The 19,982-nt window shown below is 37.4% G+C and overlaps 1 protein-coding gene across 1 annotated transcript in view; it reads left to right on the top strand.

Annotated features, from left to right (window-relative positions):
• Mtrex (Mtr4 exosome RNA helicase) overlaps positions 1-19,982 on the top strand; it is a 69,477-nt gene that overhangs the window by 2,731 nt on the left and 46,764 nt on the right. The window contains exons 2-9 of the mRNA XM_036206902.1: positions 3,516-3,653; positions 4,832-4,898; positions 9,300-9,362; positions 10,248-10,360; positions 14,588-14,762; positions 15,988-16,078; positions 18,242-18,366; positions 19,421-19,519. Coding sequence (XP_036062795.1) covers positions 3,516-3,653; positions 4,832-4,898; positions 9,300-9,362; positions 10,248-10,360; positions 14,588-14,762; positions 15,988-16,078; positions 18,242-18,366; positions 19,421-19,519 — 871 coding nt within the window. The remainder of the gene's footprint in view (positions 1-3,515; positions 3,654-4,831; positions 4,899-9,299; positions 9,363-10,247; positions 10,361-14,587; positions 14,763-15,987; positions 16,079-18,241; positions 18,367-19,420; positions 19,520-19,982) is intronic.

The following is a 19,982-nucleotide window of genomic DNA, read 5'->3' as shown; positions in this document are numbered from 1 at the left end:
AATTTATTTTTATTCTTAAGATGTATTTATGTTATGTGTATGAATGTGTTATATGTGTGTGTGCATGTATGTGTACCTGTTGGACCCCCCAGAACTGTAATTACCAGTAACTGTAAGCTACCATGTTGGTGCTAAGGAATCAAACCTTGGTCCTCTACAAAAGCACTAAGTGCTTTTAAGGGCTGAACTATCTCTTCAGCTCCATATTGTGAGTTTTTAAAGAGACCTCATCAGTCTTTGTACCTCATATGCTTTCTAGTGTAAGGGTGTCTAGACTCATTGCCCTAGAGCTGGAATAAGCTGTATCTCCAGACCATCTTTATGAAGTTTCTTGGTTTTTTGTTTTGTTTTGATTTTTCAGTTGAGACAGCGAGAAAGATGGTTTATTGTACACGATTTACACAAGTGAGAACAGAACTAGTCCAGAATGCCAAAGGTGCAGGCAGAGGGCCAGCGGAACTGTTTGGGTTGTAATGAAGGCAGTCAGGTCTCTCAGGTGGTCTCTGCGAGCAGATGGTGATGTTCCAGGGCCTTTGAGGCGTATACCGACAGTATCACACAGTCCAACAACTTGTACCAGTGTCCCAGCCTTCAGCATCCCCTACCTCGGCTCCTTCTGACTTCGTGGGTGCACAGGCTGGTTTACTGGGACGTCTGCCTCATCTTTCCTTGCGCTTCAACCCGCGCTTGTGCTTCTTCCTCCAATGCGCTCTCAGGGCGTAGTTGTTTCAAGGAAGATAGTGGTAAGGCTAAACGTCTTTAGTTTCTTGTAATGGCGAATGTTATTTAGTGCATAAAGTGCTCATGCTATTTGATTTATTACTTTTAGGTTTTTCAGTACAAATTGCTTAAGGAATCTTTCCTTGAAAAATAAAATTTATACACATCTGATATAATTAATACGATTTTTTAAACAATTTCAATATAAATATCATTTTTTCCCTCTAAGTCATTCTTAATTACATAACATTTATTTTGTTGAAACAGTGTTTCTCCGTGTAACCCTGGCTGTCCTTGAACTCATAGATATCCCCCTGCCTCTGCCTCCTGAGTGCTAGGATTAAAGGCGTGGGCCACCACCGCCTGGCTACGTAATAGTCTTATTTGAAGTGTGATAGTTTAAACAAGAATAATGAGTGTCTCATTCCTATAATCTCAGCACTTGACACTTGAGGCAGGAAGATTACCATAAGCTTGAGGCTGCAATGTGGGACTGGTCTCAAGAAAAGGAAAAAAAGAAAGATAAGGACATGGTTTAGTTGGAAAATTGCTTGCCGTGTTACCATGAGGAGCTGAGTTCAAATCCTTAGGATCCATGTGAAAAGCCAGACAGAGCAGTGCATGCTTGTAACCCCAGCACCGGGGAGGTGGAGACAAGAGGATCTCTGTTGCTTGCTGGCCAGTCAGTCTAGTTGAATCAAATTCAGTTTCAGTTAGAGGCTTGAAAAACTAAGGTGGAAGATGATTTGAGTAAAACAGGCTGTTGATCTCTAACTTCTATAGGCATACATGCATATGCACCGTTGGACACATGAGAACATAAACACACAGTTATGTTAGTATGTAGTAGCCTTATGCCATTTCAAAGTGAGTTAGTAAAATCAATATTTTTAAATTTTAGGTTTTATACCTAGTATGGGTAAATATTAATTATACAAATAATTCTAACCTCCCATGGTACCAGGCATGCATATGGTGCACATTCATACCTTCAAGTCAAACATACACAAAATAAAACAACTTTCTCACTTTTTTTTCTCTTTCTCTCTTTCTTTTTTGTTTTTCAAGACAGAGTTTCTCTGTGTAGCCTTGGCAGTCCTGGAACTCGCTCTGTAGACCAGGCTGGCCTCAAACTCACAGAGATCTACCTGTCTCTGCCTCCCAAGTGCTGGGATTAAAGGTGTGTGCCACCACCACCTGGCTATAAGGCTTTTTTTTTTTTTTTTTTTTTTTTTTTTTTAAATGGAAAAGAAAATACATTCAGAGCTAGCAAGTTGTCTCACCAGGTACAGGTGTTCTTGCTGCCGAACTTGATGTCCTGAGTTGCATTCCTTGGAATCCACATGGTGGGAGGGAAGAAGGGACTTGTGAAGATTGTCCTCTGACCTCCACAAGCATGTGCCACTACCTCAGAATAAGTAAACAAATAAAGATTTGTAGTCCTCCACTAGTTTAGATCTATGCCATTTCAGTTTGATGGTTTTTAACTCTTCTGTTTGTGTCTTACCCCCTTTCTCTTTTAATGATAGTGTTTCATTAAAGTCTTAATTTTTGTGGACTCAGTTACCTACATTTTAATAATTTTATATCCTGTAACAATAGCAGAAGATTAATTTCTCATTTTATTTTATAGAAGCATCTATCTATCCACATATTTATTTTTTGATTTATATGAGACATTCTATGTAGCTCTGGTTGACCTGGAACTCACTCTGTAGACCAGGCTGGCCTTGAACTCACAGAAATTTGCCTGTGAGAACTGGGATCGAAGTCCTGCATACAGCACCAAGTCTTACTGCTTATTCATTTACTTTTTCAAAACTTTCATTTATGTCTGTGTGCCACTTACCTGCATGGTGCCCTAAGAAGGCGGCACTGGATGCCCTGGGTCTCGAGTTATAGAGTTGTGAGCTGCTGTCCTGTGGGTGCTGGGACTTGAACCTGGGTCCTCTGGAAGGGCAGCCAGGGCTGCTCTAATTGTTGAGTCATCTCTCCAGCCCTATTTTATCTATTTTTGGCCTTGGCAGCTAAATCTAAAATTTTCATGGAGTTCATTTTTCTAACTGGGTAGAAATTAGGTTGAATTCATTACAGATATTCAAGCTATAAAACCCCAGTTAGTGTCACTTTGGATTTTTTTTTTCCTTTTTTTGTTTGTTTTTGCCTTTTTGAAACAGGGTCTCACTGTGCAGCCCAGGCTGCCTTGAGTTTACATCCTCCTACCTTAGCCCCCTGAGTTATGTGATGTCTTCTGCCTACCACCATGCCTGGCTTCTTGTCAATACTTAGACCTTCAAATCTAAACATACATTTTTTTCTTCCAAATAGTATCATAATCTTAGAGAAAGCTTTGAATGTTTACAGTCTTTATGTTAATGTTACTATTTTTTTAAATGGGAATTTTAGTTTTTTAAAGCAACTCTTCTAAGAAATTATGAAATATAAGGAATAATATTCAGCTTTACTAGTTATGAAGTTAGAGTATTCTCAGAGTTGGCCAGCTTTGATTTGTGAAGGTCATTTATTTAAAAGATGACTTTGCTAAGTATGTATAATATATTAAATAATATGGTGTTACTTTAAAATTAGAACTGATACTATGAATTTATTCTAAACCAGCAGTTCTCAACCCCCAACCCATTTGGAGGTCATATATAAGATACCATGAATCTTAATAATTACATTACTATTCATAACAGCAAAATTACAGCTATGAAGTAGCAATCATTTTACTGTGGGGGGGGGGGGGTCACAGCATTAGGAAGGTTGAGAATCTCTCCTAAATTGTTTTTCAGGAAACGACTAGATGCTAAATTACAATCAGAATCAGCCAGCGGTGGGAAAAACAAGAGAGAAGCAGATGTTGAAGGCACAGATGAACCGATTTTTGGCAAGAAGCCCAGGATAGAAGACTCAGTTAATGAAGACTTAAGGTAGTATTTCTATAGTCATAAAGTTAGTAACTTTATAGAAATTTGATAGATGCATGATATTTTTAAAATTTGTTATTTTATAATTTTATAAGCATGGAAATATATAACAACTATTTAAATATGGAGAATTAAAAGACAGAAATGATTCCTCTTTTGATATTTTAGAATCCAATTTTGAGAAAAATCCTAAAGACTTTTTTTTTTTAAGAGGAGAAAAGGTTTTCTTTACTTAGATGTCTCAGGATGACTGGTAGGAAATTAGAGTAACACTGACCCAGTGATAGGAATAAGTATGCACGAATCATTGCTGCAAGTGGTACCATGGATTTGATGGTCAAACTACTTCTCTTGATAAGGGAGACCCATGGATGTCTCTGACTAAAGGTTTTCTGATATGTATATTTCTCATAATTTTGCTAGAACTTTTACTCCTAATACCAATATATTTGGTTGACTTGATTGTCACTGTGATAACGCCGTTTACAATTTTGTTCTTCCTTAACTGGTTTAGGCTGTTACAACTACTAAATTATCTATTATAAATGGTGATACAGGTGTCACTGAAAATTTGAGATGGTACCATTTGCCTACATTAGCATAATAGGTTGCAAAATAATAGTGATTTTTTTAAAATTCCTTGTTATATATTGTTGTCACTTTTTAATTTTTAATAAAAACATTGTCTTGAAGTATGTATCACAAATATAATACATAATAATGTATATATAGAAATACATCTAGTTTAATTTTTTTATAGTTTTGTCCTCCCAGAATTCAGAGAGCCTAGATCAGCATAGTGTAGGATTTTGATGAGAATATCTCTATAGTTTACAGCAACATCTAAATTAATTTATTTACCTTCCGTTGTGTAATGTTTTGAATCAGCTTTGTGTTTTGAGGCAGTGACAGTGTTTGAAGAGGTTTTTATTAAAATAGTAGAGCTAAGCTTCCATTTGTCAAGTGATCAATGTAGCAGTCTGTTGTAGACACAAAAGATGATCCTAGCATTTTTAATTTTCTGCTCATTTAAGTCACATGACATCTCTGAATACTTACAATAACTAAATATTTTGAATTTGCAGTGTTACAATTGAGCAGTGTCATTTTTAACAGTGCAGATAGGAGGCTTATGATCTAATTATTGAAAATAATTAATGCCGTTTTAATAACTTTTTAAGTTTGGCAGACCTGATGCCCAGAGTCAAGGTACAATCAGTTGAAACAGTTGAAGGCTGTACGCATGAGGTAAGTACAACAATCTACAGGAGGTTAGCATTACAAATGATAGTGATCAGGCTGTTTAGCGTGGCAGGCCTTGGAATCCAGTCATTTCTGTGTGATGCATGTAATATGGTGGAAGAGCTATAGCTCTGTGACAAAGCCTTGGGTTCAGATGCTAGCCCAGCATTTCTCCTAGCTGTAATCTTGGGCAAATTTTCTAACCTCTTTGAACATTGTTTATTTAGTCCATAAATTTAGAACAATGAAGTTTGCCTCCATGGGATAGCTGTAAAGACTATATTTAAAAAAACAAAAAACAAATAGGGAAATTACCCAGCACAAAAGTAATGTTTCTGACTTGTTTATTCTCACACTCTTAAAGTTATCAGCACTGTTTTTACAGTTTACATACATACTATTTCATGTCATGCTTCTGTGACTAATAAGGTGCTATTAGATGGTGGTCACTGATGGCTTAGAGTATCCATTTAGAAGTGAGACTGTACACATAAGATATAGTATAGTTATATGTTTAATTTATTCCACTAAGCCTTTTATATGAAAGTTTATATCAAGCTGGACTTGCAAGAATGGTCAGTGGATAAAAAGAGCTGGCCATGCAAGCTAGGTGACCTGAGTTTAATCCCTGGACCCAAGATGGAAGGAGAGCTGACCACACTGTACTGAGACAATGTGCCTTCCCATGATAATAAATAAAATATTAAAAGTATTCTTAAATATTGGTGAAATTATTAAGGCCACTCCACGTAGTTAAAAGGGAGGTTTATTTTGTGGGGTAACTTACAAGTGAAGGGGTAGGTTGCAGGGTCTGGCAAAGGTATAGTGCAGTCTGGTGGTGTTCTCTGGAGAACTCTGCTCGGTCTCCCTCCAGTGTCCAGGGTCCCGGAACCAAGAGAGCGACCTCCTCTCGATCCTCTCGATCCTCTCGATCCTCGTCTTCCGCTCCCTCCTTTGCCCCGGCTTGTGGGCGTGATCATTACCGAAGCCTCAATGGGGGTTGGAACTTCCAGGCCAATGCTGGGATGGCTATCCACTACACTTAAACTTACAGCAGGTTATTATTACTCTTACTTAACAGTCTATTTAATGAGTGGAGAAATTCCAGATTAATAAAAATGGCATTTGGTGTGAACTTAGAACTTTGTATGTTTAAAAGTTGTTTTTCTGCTGAAAGTCTCTTTTCTGAGAAATGGCACCATGCTTGTGAGATATAATGGCCAATTAATCACTTTCAGTGCTTGCTTTCGATCCTGTCCAATGCCCTTGCTTATAAAAAACCCAAATCCTCAAATAATCCAGAGCCTGCTGTGAAAAGGTCAGAAGCGCTTTCTGTGCTCCGTGGTTATCCTGTCCTTCCCATTCCACCTCCTGATACCGTCACTTTCTCCTTGTCATCTACCTGTGACCTCCTGCATAGAGGAGCATGAGGATGTCAGGTTGAGTGTCCTGTCATGTCACTGAGATTGTTGTGTTCTCGGCTGTATCTTACCTCATCTCTCCAGAGCCTTAGTCAGTTACATTTTTCTCTGTGTGTTATATAGAGAGCCTCCTTTTCTAGTTGACATTTCCTGTTAGTGTGTGAACATTGAGAAGGTCGGTGGCTTGTAAGTTTCTTTTAGTTGTAGTTCTTCATTCAGTGCCTGTAGCTTTAAGTTTTCTCAGGTTCTGCCCTGCCCCGAGGTCCCTCCGCTGCTTATGAAATAATCATTCAGAGGCTTAATATTAATTATCAACTATATGGCCTATGGCAGGCCTCCTGCTAGCTAGCTCTTATATTTAACTCAACCCATAACTATTCATCTGTGTATCACCACGCATTCCCTGGCTTCACCTGCATCCCATGACGTGTTGCTCCTAGGATGGCAGTCTGGCGTCTCCCCCACTCTGCCTTTCTCCTTCCTGTCTCTCTCCACAGCAGCTTCTTTATTAACCAGTGGGAACAACACATGTTCACAGCGTAGAGAGACATCCCCCAACAAATGCCTATCTTTTCAGTGCCACATAACAGGCACGACCTCTCTCGGTGTCCCTGTTTTAGTGTGCTAAGGTTATGAGGTGTCTTCTCGATTTCTTTGAAATTGCTCTGGCAAAGATCACCAGTGACTACTAAGCATTCATTTCTTGATATTCTGCTACTGCTTTTTTGTTTTGTTTTGTTTTGTTTTGTTTGACTCGTGTGTGTGTGTGTGTGTGTGTGTGTGTGTGTGTGTGTGTGTCCGTCCCCCTGTCCCCGTGTGTGTCCGTCCGTGTCCTGTTTTTGCTCATGGAGCCCACAAGAGAATAGGTGTCTTGTTATATCTTATTTTCTTAAGACATGGTCTTGATGAATGTAAATGTGTGGGCTTATTATTTAAATGTATTTTGATCATAGTCTTCTCCTCTCCGAAGTCCTTCCAGATCCTCTTACCCTCTCTACCCACCCATTTTCAGTTTTTTCTCAAAAAACAAAAACCCAATACAACAACCACCCCCCCAAGCCAAGAAAACAAAACAAAAACACCAAACTGTAACCAAATAAAAGCATCCAAGCCAGATGTGGTGGCGCACATCTTTAATCCCAGTGTTCAGGAGGCAGAGGCAGTTGGATCTCTGAGTTCAAGGCCAGTCTGGTCTAGAGAGTAAGTTTCAGGACAGCCAGGGCTACACAGAGAAACCCTGTCTCAAACAAACAAACACATAAATAAATAAAATAAAAAGGCATCCAAATAACTGTGGAGTTCAGGATTTGTTGGTCTATACTCCTAAACATGAGGCCTGCCCTGGAATGATTGATATGCCCAGTGTCACTCCATTGGAGAAAACTGATTTTTCTCTCTCACAGCAGGTATAAATGATACAGTTCTATTGTTAAACTTTACTGTAGTGACTAGGTTTTTATTCATTCATTCTTTTTAATATAGCAAAATAGGATAAAATAAAAACTATCACATCAAAGTTGAACAAGACAAACCAGCAGAAGGAAAAGAGCCCGAGAGAGGTCACAGGAGTCAAAGACCCACACATTCACACACACAGGAATCCCAAATCCCATAAAAGCACTAAACTGGAAGCCATCATATAAGGACAGGACCTGGTACAGACCTGTGCAGTCCCTGTGCTTGCTGCTTCAGTCCCATTTGCTCCTGCTGATGTAGAGGGCCTTGTTCTCCCACCATCCTCCCCACCCCCAGCTCTGGGGGGAGGGATTTGATGGAGACAGCCTATGTAGGGCTGTGGAATAGAATGGCTAATTAATTACTTTCAGTACTTATTTTAGACCCTGTCCAATGCCCTTACTTTTACAAAAAAAGAAAGTAACCCAGAGCAGAGCTTCTTAACCTTTCTAGTGCCGTGACTCTTTAATACAGTTCCTCATGTTGTGGTGACCCCAACCATCACATTATTTTTGTTGCTGCTTCCCAACTGTCATTTTGCTACTGTTAGGAATAGTAATGAAAATATCTGTGTTTTCTGATGGTCTTAGTGGACCCCTGTGAAAGGGTCATTCTACCCTTGAGGGATCTAGACCCACAGTTTGAGAACCATTGACCCCGAGCCTGCTGTGAAGAGGTTAGACGCCCCTGGTTGTGGTGGTGCATGCTGGTAGGATTGGCTGGAGGAGGCCACGGCAGGAAGATCATCAGTTCATTTTTCATTTCCAGCTAATTGTTCCTGAAACTAAATACAGCACCTTGATTGTAGTGAGCTTACTCATTTATTGCTAAAGCTTTTAACTTCATTTAATTTTTATTAAAATTTTATCTTCAGAAGTTGAAGTTTTACCTAATTTCTGTATGTTCCTTAAAGTGACATGGTAGATTATTTATATTCCAAGTGCTTAGATCCTTACACAGTTGGAAGTGCAAGCATCAAGCATTCTGGTATTAATACTCACACTTGGGAATCTGGAAATAAGGATTATCTTTTTTTTTTTTTTTTTTTTTTTTAGCTGAGGATCGAACCCAGGGCCTTGCGCTTGTTAGGCAAGCGCTCTACCACTGAGCTAAATCCCCAAGCCAAGGATTATCATTTTATTGCATATACTTTTGTTTTATTGATGGTCTTCCATTTTGTATGTCTTATAGTTTTCTTTTTGAGCACTCATTAATGTTTGTACATTAGGTATGGGGAAGATAATGATAACCATGATGCTCTCTTAGACAGTAAACAGTTTCTTCAGTGAAATAATGGTTCATGTTTTGATTGCATTACCATTACGCCAGCACTAATAGAGGGGATTTTTTGGACATTGTAACTAACTTTTCCCCTTGTTCTTATAGTCAGTTGATTTTTTTTTTTTTTTTTAAAGCATGTAAGACTTAACAGAAACATTGTTAATCATTTCTATTCTATAAACCATCATTTGTTTTGGAGTATTGAATTTTAATGGTCACTTCTTCCTTTCTCCTTAAACTGTGACATCAGGTTGCTCTTCCTGCAGATGAGGACTATATACCACTTAAACCTCGAGTTGGAAAGGCAGCAAAGGTCTGTACGAAAGTATTTGGGAAGTTTGTGACATCTTATAAAAGAAAACATTTCAAATGAGATTTTTAAATTTACACATGTATGTGCCTTTGAAGAAACCTACAATAAAATACTGTGATAACTATGTAAAGAACCATGCTAGAAACCAGGCTTCGTGTGATGAGGTTTAAACCATTTAAAGGGTGCTTATCACCCTTTTTAAAGAATCTAACAGATTTGTCAGCCTTTCTGTAGAAAACATTGTGTGTAAGTTTTGCCGGTGGTTTAACAGTTCAGTAGCTTCTAAGGAAAACACAGTCCAGTGTGTTTTTCTGGTGTGTCTTGGTTGTCAGAAGGGCCTCAGACTCCTGATCTGTCTGCTGAGCCTCACCTGTGCTGGGGTTACCTATGTACTCCTCTCACTTCAAACTGTTTTTACTAGATTTGTTAAAAAGTCTGTAAAGGTTAAAGTAGGCTGGTTTTTCAAAGAACTTTCTCTAAAAGAGGAGCAAGCATGAACTCTTAAAGTTTAAGAAATTATTTTTCTGCTAAATGCTGGATATTTAATTTTTTCAGAACCTCAGTTTTCATCTAGGAAAGGAAGTTATATATACGATTATTTTATGGGATTATGAAGATTTATGGTACATGAAAAGTTGTTGCACAGTACCACAAAACATACGATGATATTTATTTACTTATTTATTACTGATTTAGGTGCGACTACAAATAGACTATAGTGAGAAAGCCTTGTGCTGTCTGTAAAACTGTCTGTAGTCCTTGTCACTGCTGAGTGGGAGTGACTCATGAAGGAATCTCAGAACACTCTGGAAGGACAGCTCTTTTGATTTTAAGTATGCTTGGGTAGCTTAGCATGCTCATGTGTCTGTCAATTTGCTTTTATAGGAATACCCGTTCATTCTTGATGCTTTCCAAAGAGAAGCCATTCAGTGTGTTGATAATAATCAGTCTGTGTTGGTATCTGCTCATACATCAGCGGGAAAAACTGTGTGTGCTGAGTAAGTAACGGTGTTTTCAAATGAAATAGTCAAATCACTTAGTTATTTTAGTCATTGAAAGTTCCCGTCTGTATTCTGCAAATCAGGATGGTTTGCTTGTTAGGTAACCTGTGGTTTCTTTTTCTTGCCTTCATTAACGCACTGAAGATTTTGAGTAGTGATTTAATAGATGTAGTCAAGAGCCATTCTTCTTTTGTCCCCATTATTTGGGAAGATGTTTGGTTTTTATCATTAAGCATGATGTTACTTGTGGGTTTTTCAGACATCTTTTTAAGCATAACTGTTTTGCAGTTAGTCTCTTTCTCAGTCAGTATGTCTGCATGAATTTAGAGATGCAATCTTTTTTAAGTTCTTTTTCTTTTTGTATTGAATTGATGTGGGGTTTTGCTTTGTTTTGTTTTGTATATGAATTTTTGCCTTTTCCTGCTAATGTGATGAAATGTGTTGCAGGGTATCCAGTGAATAATCCTGAGATAAATTACATTTGGTCATGATGTATATTTGTATTATATTGTTGGGTTGATGAATTAAAATTTTATTAAGAAATTTCACATCTTCATTTCTGAGGGCCATTTTTTTTTTGTTTATTATTAAATTGGTTTTTTTGTTTATTATTAATCTCCTGTATTTGGAGATCTCTCCAGGTGCCACCAAACCCCCGCGGTCCCACAACCCATGTATAAAATAATCACTCAGATGCTTATATTACTTATAAACTGTATGGCCGTGGCAGGCTTCTTGTTATCTACTTCTTCTATCTTAAATTAACCCATTTCTGTTAGTCTATACTTAGCCACATGGCTTGTGGCTTACCAGTGTCTTTACATGTTGCTTCTCATGGCGGCGGCTGGCCGTGTCCCCCCCCCCAGCCTTCCTGTTCCCAGTCTTCTCCTCTTCCTTGTCCTGCCTACCCTATCCTTCCTGCCTGGCTACTGGCCAATCAGCACTTTATTTTAGCCAGTCAGAGCAACACATTTGACATACAGACCATCCCACAGCAGTCTCCTTTTTGTTTTTGTATCAGATTGATACTTGATTTTTTTTCCTTAATCTATTGGGGGGGGGCTGTTATGTTAATCTAACAAAATCCAGCTTTTGATATCATTGGTTTTTCTTAGTTTCCATTTCATTGGTTTATACTCACTTCATTTATTTACTTTCTTCTCCTAGTTTCTTAAGATAAGGTAGTTTTTTTGAGACCTTCTTTTTCTAAGAGGCATTTAAAGTTTATGTAGTTCTACAGATTATTTTTACTTATTAGTGAAATGTTTTGCTGTTTTTAAATGACATGTCTTTTTTTGTTTGTTTGTTTGTTTGTTTGTTTTTTGAGACAGGGTTTCTCTGTGTAGCTTTGCGCCTTTCCTGGAACTTGCTTTGGAGACCAGGCTGGCCTCGAATTTACAGAGATCCACCTGCCTCTGCCTCCTGAGTGCTGGGATTAAAGGCATATGCCACCATCGCCTGATGACATGTCTTAATATAAAAAGACATTATTATTTGTTGATGCTGATCTAGATTTTTCTACTAATATCATTTCTTTCTTCATGAAGTGTGGGGCGTTTACCCATCAATCCCACAGTTCCCCAGAGTTTTCTTGAGTGTGAGCAGCAGGAAATATTAGATAGAAGGATTTAGATAGTGGAGATAAACAGATAGAAAATAAAGGATAGCCTCGAGAGGGCCTGGAACCTATTCCAACGGGCCCTGACTGTCTCTGCCCTAAGTTATTTATAGAAATGCCGAGGGGGTGGAGCAAAAGACCTCCCTCAGCACAGCCAAGTGCAGACCATCTCAGACACCTGCACTCAGGCCCGTGGTCCAATCATCCTCTCTATGTAGACCTGCTGGGTAAAGCCACGAGGAACCTGAAAACGGGCTCCCACAATGAAGAAATTCTTGAAGTATTTATTTCAGTACAAGTCTCCTGATAATATTTTTTTTACAATGTTAAAGCAGTTTCTTGCTTGTTCATTTTTTAAAACATTTCCCCTCAGTGTTAAATTTTCTTAAGTCTTCTTTTTGATCTGCATAATTTTTGACAAGAAATCACTCTCATCCTTACTTTCTCCTATATGTAATTTATTGCTTCCCTTTGGCTGCTTTGAAGACTTTATCATTGGTTTTAAATAGTTTTTTTTTTTTAATTTCACATGTGTGTTTGTGTATCTCTCTGTATATGTATGTTGTGTGTGAGCGTGTGCATGTGCACACGCCTGTGCTTGCTTATAGATGGCAGAAGAAGATGTTGGATCCTTTGGAACTCGAGTTACACATGGTTGTAGATCACCACATAGAGGCTGGGAATTGAACTTGAATCCTCTGGAGGAGAGCATCAAGATCTCTTAACCATTGAGCCCTCTCCAGCTCTCAACAGTTTCTCTATGCTATACTTGGTTTTTTATATTCTCCCATGCTTGGCATCCTTTGTTGGCTTTGTTTTCAGCTGTTCCCCAGTCCCGTTGAGGAGTCTGGTTCTTAAACCAGACCAAGGTGTCGGCTCATGCTCTGTTGTGTTCTGTTAAATTTTGTTTGAGTACCATTTCTAATGTCTTCAGATTTTATTAGTCTTTTGTTTCTTGAATTGTTGAATTTGCCATTAATTTTATCAAATGACTATTTCACCTTAGATATTGTAGTGGTGGTTTTGAACTTTTTGATGCAAGTTTAATTTATTTATTTATTTATTTTTGGTGCTGGTCATAGTACCAGATTTCAGACATTATTAGCTATTAAAGGGTTTTTGTTGTTTTATGTCTTTGTCATTTTGGAATTTTCATTAAGGCTTAAGGGTTGTTTCATAGAATGTTTCTTTTTTTTTCCCCTAGGTTTTTGTTGTTTGTTTTGTTTTCTTGTTTGTTTGTTTCTGTTTTTTTCTAAAGATAAGAGTTTCTCTGTGTAGCCCTAGCTGCCCTGGAACTTCTCTGTAGACCAGGGTGACCTTGAACTATCCTGGTTGAGGATGCACCTTTTGCCTCCTGAATGCTGGGATAAAGGCATGCACCAGCACACCTGCCTATTCCTTCTATTTTTATTTTGTGTTTTGCCTGTGCCCATGGAAGTTGGAAGAGGGCATCAGATCCCCTGAAACTGGATTGTGAGCTACCATGTAGGTGCTAGGAGTTGAACCCAGGTTCTCTATAATAGCAATCAGTGCTCCTGACCCCTGAGCCATCTCTCCAACTGTTTTGTTGTTGTTTTTCTGGTTTTTAATTTGTAGATCTTTGGTTTCCAGTGTTCTGGGACCATACCCAGGACTTTGTGTATGCTAGGCACATGCTCTACATGTGAGCTACATCCCTAACCACCTCAGTTTTCATTTGCTTATACTGTTAACAGTTTACATTTTCCTATTGAGAATGCCTATTTGTGGCATTACTGTCTTGTTTCTTTTTAATTCTTAGAACATAGTTCCCTGTGTTTTGAGGGACATAGTTTTAAAAGTTGCTGTCTCTATAACTGCTTATGAGATGTTCTTCTGCCAAATCCAAACTTTGGAGCCAAACATTCAATTCCTTATGTCTACTTTTCCCTAAGTACAGATTATACTTTTCTGTTTCCTATTCCTTGTTATTGTTAAAAAGTCAATAGTTTAGATAATGCAACATGTCTATATTTGCTTTTCCATATATATCTTTCACTGTTACTATTTGATCATGTTTGTTGGCTGGCTACTTTGTACAGGAACTATTTCTTTAAAAAGTCTGCCACAGTATTTCCACTTAAATCTTAACTTCATGGCCTGTACTTAAATACTAAACAGCTTTCTTTTAAAAGCAAACAATACCATTATATTGAATACCTAGGAAAGAACTTTCTGATAAACAGAACCTATAGTAAGTAAAAAAATGACTTATTAAATATTATAGGAACAAAAAGTATATATTGATTAACTCATTCATGAAACTGTAGAAGAAAAATCCACTCCCCTTTCTGTGGTTTCTTATTATTTGTAGTCTGTGTGTGTATGTATAAATGGATGGACAGAAGTAATGGACTTTTGGATGCCTATCAGTAGAACCAAAGGTTTTTCTGGTAGGAAATAGAGTATTCACTGATAAGCCAGTTGTAGTTTTAACTTCAGGTTACTGGGAATTAAAAAGTCCTTGCTCAGTTAGACTCCTTCATTTCAGATAAATCATGATTATAATGTAATAATTTATTTATAGTAAATAGATTATGAATGAATGCTCTCCAAACTTGAAGCCTTACCTGTTTTTGTATTTTTAGGTATGCTATTGCATTGGCTTTAAGAGAAAAGCAGCGTGTAATATTTACCAGCCCAATCAAGGCTCTCAGTAACCAGAAATACCGTGAAATGTATGAAGAGTTTCAAGATGTTGGTCTGATGACTGGAGATGTTACTATTAATCCTACAGCGTCTTGTCTTGTTATGACTACAGAGGTGATTTATGTTGTGCCTCATCTTAACTTTTCCTCTGGAGTTTAGTCAGTGTATATCAATCCAACACTGGATAGTTTATATAGCCTGCTTGTTTTCAGATAAAATGTAATAATTATTTGTGAATAGAATTGTTTGAAACGGGCATAATAATTGTAAAGTGCTCTAACAGCATTAAACATATCTATAAATTAAAATTTATTACTTCTGATAAAACATAGATACCTTTAAAAGTATTTTAATACTTATTACTATGACTTGAAATATTTAGTTGATTTCTTTATATTATATAGAGTTTCAAGGATTTGAATACATTGTTTCATACACATAGTGATTCTTTGTTTCATGTTTTGTTTTGTTTTTTACTCCCCCGCCCCCAGACATTCTGAGACATAGTTTCTCTCTGTAGCTTTGGAGGCTGTCCTGGAACTAGCTTTGTAGACCAGGCTGGCCTCGAACTCACAGTGATCCGCCTGCCTCTGCCTCCCGAGTGCAGGGATTAAAGGCGTGGGCCACCAACGCCTGGCTTGTTTTTTACTTTTGTGCCTGGGTATTTATTACAATAAGCAAGTAAATAATCAACTTAAAAATAGATATACTCACTATTGTACTTAACTTTTTCTAATCACTGTTAAGTTTTGAGTATAACATGATTTGGGCATGATTATCTCCTACTGTAGTTGGTACTTAAGAAATTGTGTGTAGATGTGTTTCTGTGCATGGTGTGTGGGGGCATGTGCCGTAGTGCATGTGTGAAGGAGGGTCAGAGAAGAACGTCGGGGGGTTGGTTCTCTACCTTCACCTTGTGTGTTGATTTCTGGGGATTGAACTTAGATCCCACTGAACCATCTCACCAGCTCCCTTATTAGGACTTTGAGACGTACTTTCATAGTATCATTTCATTTTCATTTACAGTAGATAAATTAGCTTCTAGTTTGGAGAGTGTGTAAAAGGGGTAGCTCACTTTTCTTTTTGGAGTTCAATATAAGTTTTTATCCATTCCAAAAACTTTCACTTGAAGATTTTCTTTAACTCTTGCAAGTAAAGACAGTGATTATTACAGTGTATCCACATTGTGAGGCAGAAACATAAATACTGTGGGATCCAGTGTCTTGGACCAAAGTAGTATCTTTGTGGATACCTGATTTATGTATTGGTAGCGAACAGTATTTGTCTAATTATCGGATGTTAGGTTCAAGTCCTGCTGAATCTGTTCTCCCTCTTTTAGATTTTGAGAAGTATGCTGTATAGAGGCTCTGAAGTAATGCGAGAAGTTGCTTGGGTCATATTTGATGAAATTCATTACATGAGAGATTCAGGTATATTTTGCAGTGTTGAGATAACACCATGCATTTCCCTTACAAATGCCATTAATAATTTTGAATAAGAATTGTTGGGCTTATTTTCAATTTTCATGGGCCTAGAATTCTAGTATACTATTACATATTCAAATTATGAACAACATGGTAAAATATTTCTAGTGGGACTTAAGTTTAGTTCCTTAAGTAATAATGTTCATTGGGTAAAATTATGCACATTCAAATAAAGCAAATGGAATTAAAAAGTAGTTTGCTTTTAAGAGTACTCACTAAGCCAGACATGGTGCATGCCTACAATACCACCAGCACTTGAGAGGCTGAGACAGGAGGATGGGGGAGGCAGAGGTAGGAAGAAATGAGATCAGTTGAGTCTAGGCTACATAGCAAGACCTTGCTTTCCTTCCCCACATAAGACACTCAATAACTATTTATTTATTTATTGGGTTTTTTTTGAGATAGTTTCTCTGTATAGCTCTGGTTGTCCTCTTTGGAACTGTCTTTGTAGACAGACCAAGCTGGCCTTGAACTCACAAAAATCCACCTGCCTCTGCCCCCCAAGTGCTGGGATTAAAGGCATGCGACACCACCGCCCAATTCTCAGTAATTATTTATAGAACTTCTCGTTTACAAAGATAATATTGGTAATTTTTAAGTTAATTCAGTTTTATGAACCTGTGACTCCATATTTGTAAAAAAAAAAAAAAGAAGAAGAAGAAGAAGGTAGGTATGAAATAAATAAGTAAAAAAAAACTGCTATAAATATATTTTTTTCTCAGGCTGTTACCCTACTGCAGTTAAAATATAAATGTAGTTGCAATTTGGGTTATACCAGGAAATCTGAAATTTAAAAGCTAATGTTTATATGTGCACGCTTAAAGTGAAATTTTTATTTAATATTGTTCCTCGTGTTGTGGTGACTCCCCCAACCAAAAATTATTTCTTTGCTACTGTTAGAAATTGTAATTTAAATATCTGTTAATGTTTCTTCCTGGTGTCGAGACTCACAGGTTTCTAACTGCTTGTCTATATATATTCATGATAATATAATGTAAGAAAACATCAACACTTATCTTTGCCAAATTCATACAGATACTTTCAAACACATTTTCTATTTGCTTTAAAAATGATGGGTCTGGGCCAGCTAATGGGTTAAGGCTTTTGCCACTAATACTGGCACCCTGAGTTCAGTCCCAGGACGTGTGTCTTTTTTCTTTTTCTTTGGTTTTTCAAGGCAGGGTTTCCCTGTGTTCCAGGACACTGGTTGGCCTGGAACTCATAGAGATCCACTACCTCTGCTTCCCATGTGCTGGGATTAAAGGCGTGCGCTACCACCATGCCCAGCTGAGACAGCTGACTCTTAAAAAGTTCTCTTTTAATATCCAGACAAGTGCCATGGCATACACACCCACACGCAAACTAAAACACTTAGCAAAGAACCATGTGGTAAGCACACTTAACTGTGAGTAAAAGAAGTTAAATATAATATACATAAGTTCTAAAAAAGTTGATTATTAAAATTAATATTCAGATGCAAACAGGAAAACAAAAATTACATAGAACAAAGAGCTATGTATTCAAAACTTTGAAATGTATAAAAAGCCCAACTAAGTGTTTTCAAGTAATTAATATTAATAAGTATTAAAATACTTTTTAAAGTATCTTATAAAATAAGTAATGAATATTATTAATTTAGAGATAGATTTATGTTACTAGGACATTTTAGCAGAGCTATACCCATTTCAAATCTAGTGTTCATCAGATCCATCTTTTTTCCCAGAAGTCATGAGGGTAATTTGGGTAACATGGCATATGAAATAGTAACAGCATATCTTTTAAATGTGTTGCTGTAATGTCCTAGGCGCCATTACCCTTGCTTCTCTGAAGTAGAAATACTATTAGCTGCCTTGGTACTGGGGATCTTGTTTGTTATGGGAAGGATACAGTCTGGAACTGATTTTTAAGAGTCTACTCTGCATGAAGTGACTGCCTGTTGTATCTACTCCATCGATTCATGAACTGAAGTGGGTTTCAGTTATGGTCTGTGGCCAAAAATATGCTTGTTTGAAGTGGTTTGCATGTTCAGTTAGTAAGCCTAAGAGAAAATAATTTTAGATACTATCACTTAGCTAACACTGAATTCCAATCTACATTTGTATTTCTCAGAGCGTGGTGTGGTATGGGAAGAAACTATTATTTTGCTGCCAGATAATGTCCATTATGTCTTTCTTTCGGCTACTATTCCAAATGCTCGACAGTTTGCTGAATGGATTTGCCACCTACACAAACAGGTACTTTCCTACACTTTTTATGTCTTCATTATTTTAAAATGTTGCTGATTGGGCTTGCCATACCCTCTTATTCATTTTCCTGATGCTCTTAAGGATAAGGCAGATTAGTGTGAATCTACTTTTTTTTTTCTTTTTTTTGAGCTGAGGATCGAAACCCAGGGCCTTGCGCTTGCTAGGCAAGTACTCTACCCCTGAGCTGAATCCCCAGCCCATGAATCTACTTCTTAAGTCAAGCAGCTTATCAAACTGAGTGGGCCCATTAGAAATTGTTGTTTCTGAGTTCTACCTCCAGTCTAGTATAGCTAAGGCTCTAAGAGTTGGTCTTTGGAGCCTAATTTTACAGAATTTCCCAAACTAGTCCTGATGACAGTAGTACATTTGCTCTGACAGTGAGCTACAAGAACATAGTAAAGAGTTTTTCTAAGGTCTTGGACCAGAAAATCCTACTCATCTCTTGCATGTTTGATTTGGTAGTTGTTATATAAATATGTTACTGTATCTACTTTGACTTTCTAGTTCAGGTTTAATATCTATGTAAGACTTTGCAACAAATACTTGTTTCTGAGTGTTGATGAGAATATTGGTTTTATTTTGCTGCACACTGTTACCCTCACCAACTTACGTTAATGTCTGAGCTGTCCAGTCACATTCCCCTTCTCTGTTGCTTCTGTAAGATGGAAGCCCAGTGAATTTCCTGATAGAGCTAGATCAGTCTGCTGTTTTAAAAAGCCTCTGTGCTACAAGAGTTTTGTTTTGTTTTTATATATCAGGGTGCCTTGTATCACTGTATTAGGCCTATAGCAAGAGGCCTTGTTGTGTGTAATTACAGATGAGCCAATGGGTAGTGGAAGTCCAGATTATATGTTTGGTCTTGAATTGGGATCCGATAAATTAAGAAGGTGGTAGTATGAATTAGGAGACCTATTTTTCCCTCCATTTTTCATTTGCCTAGCTTTTAAAATTATTTGAAAGTGTTTAAATTTTTGTTGAGTAAGTCAAATATACATTTTTTCCTTGAAGAAATAAACTTCTCTTTAATTCTTTCTTTTTGCAGCCCTGTCATGTAATTTATACAGATTATCGACCTACTCCATTGCAACACTACATATTTCCAGCCGGAGGGGATGGCCTTCACCTTGTGGTCGATGAAAATGTAAGGGAATAACTCACATGTCTATATAATGTCATCTTTTATATGTTGCTTTCCCTGTAATTTTGAGTTGGAGAAAAATATTAACTGCTCCCTCTACACAGATACACTTTTTTTTTGGTCTCAAATACTTTACTCTTTAAAAATGATTATTTAAAAATATTTTTATTTCAGATACTGTATTTGATGCTGTGGTGGTATTCACCTGCAAGCTTGGCCCTTTGGGAAGCTCAGATAGGAAGGTTACTTGTTCCCAGGATTTTGAGGTCAACTTAGTGAGATGCTGGTTTAAAGAAACATTGTATTTGAGACTTTTTTCTAATGCACAAATTTACCTTTCTTCCATTCTCTATATTTGAAATGCCTAGAAAATCATTTGTTATCACAGGTCACTTATTTAAGTGACGTTGGTTGTAATTATTGTTGCATTAAACTTTTGTTCTTTGGAGAAACTTTGTGTTTAAGA

Source organism: Onychomys torridus, chromosome 15, assembly GCF_903995425.1.
Source record: "Onychomys torridus chromosome 15, mOncTor1.1, whole genome shotgun sequence".
Classification (NCBI taxonomy): Eukaryota; Metazoa; Chordata; class Mammalia; order Rodentia; family Cricetidae; genus Onychomys; species Onychomys torridus.
The sequence above is the reverse complement of the archived record's forward strand: the minus strand, read 5'-3'. Positions and strand labels throughout refer to the sequence as shown.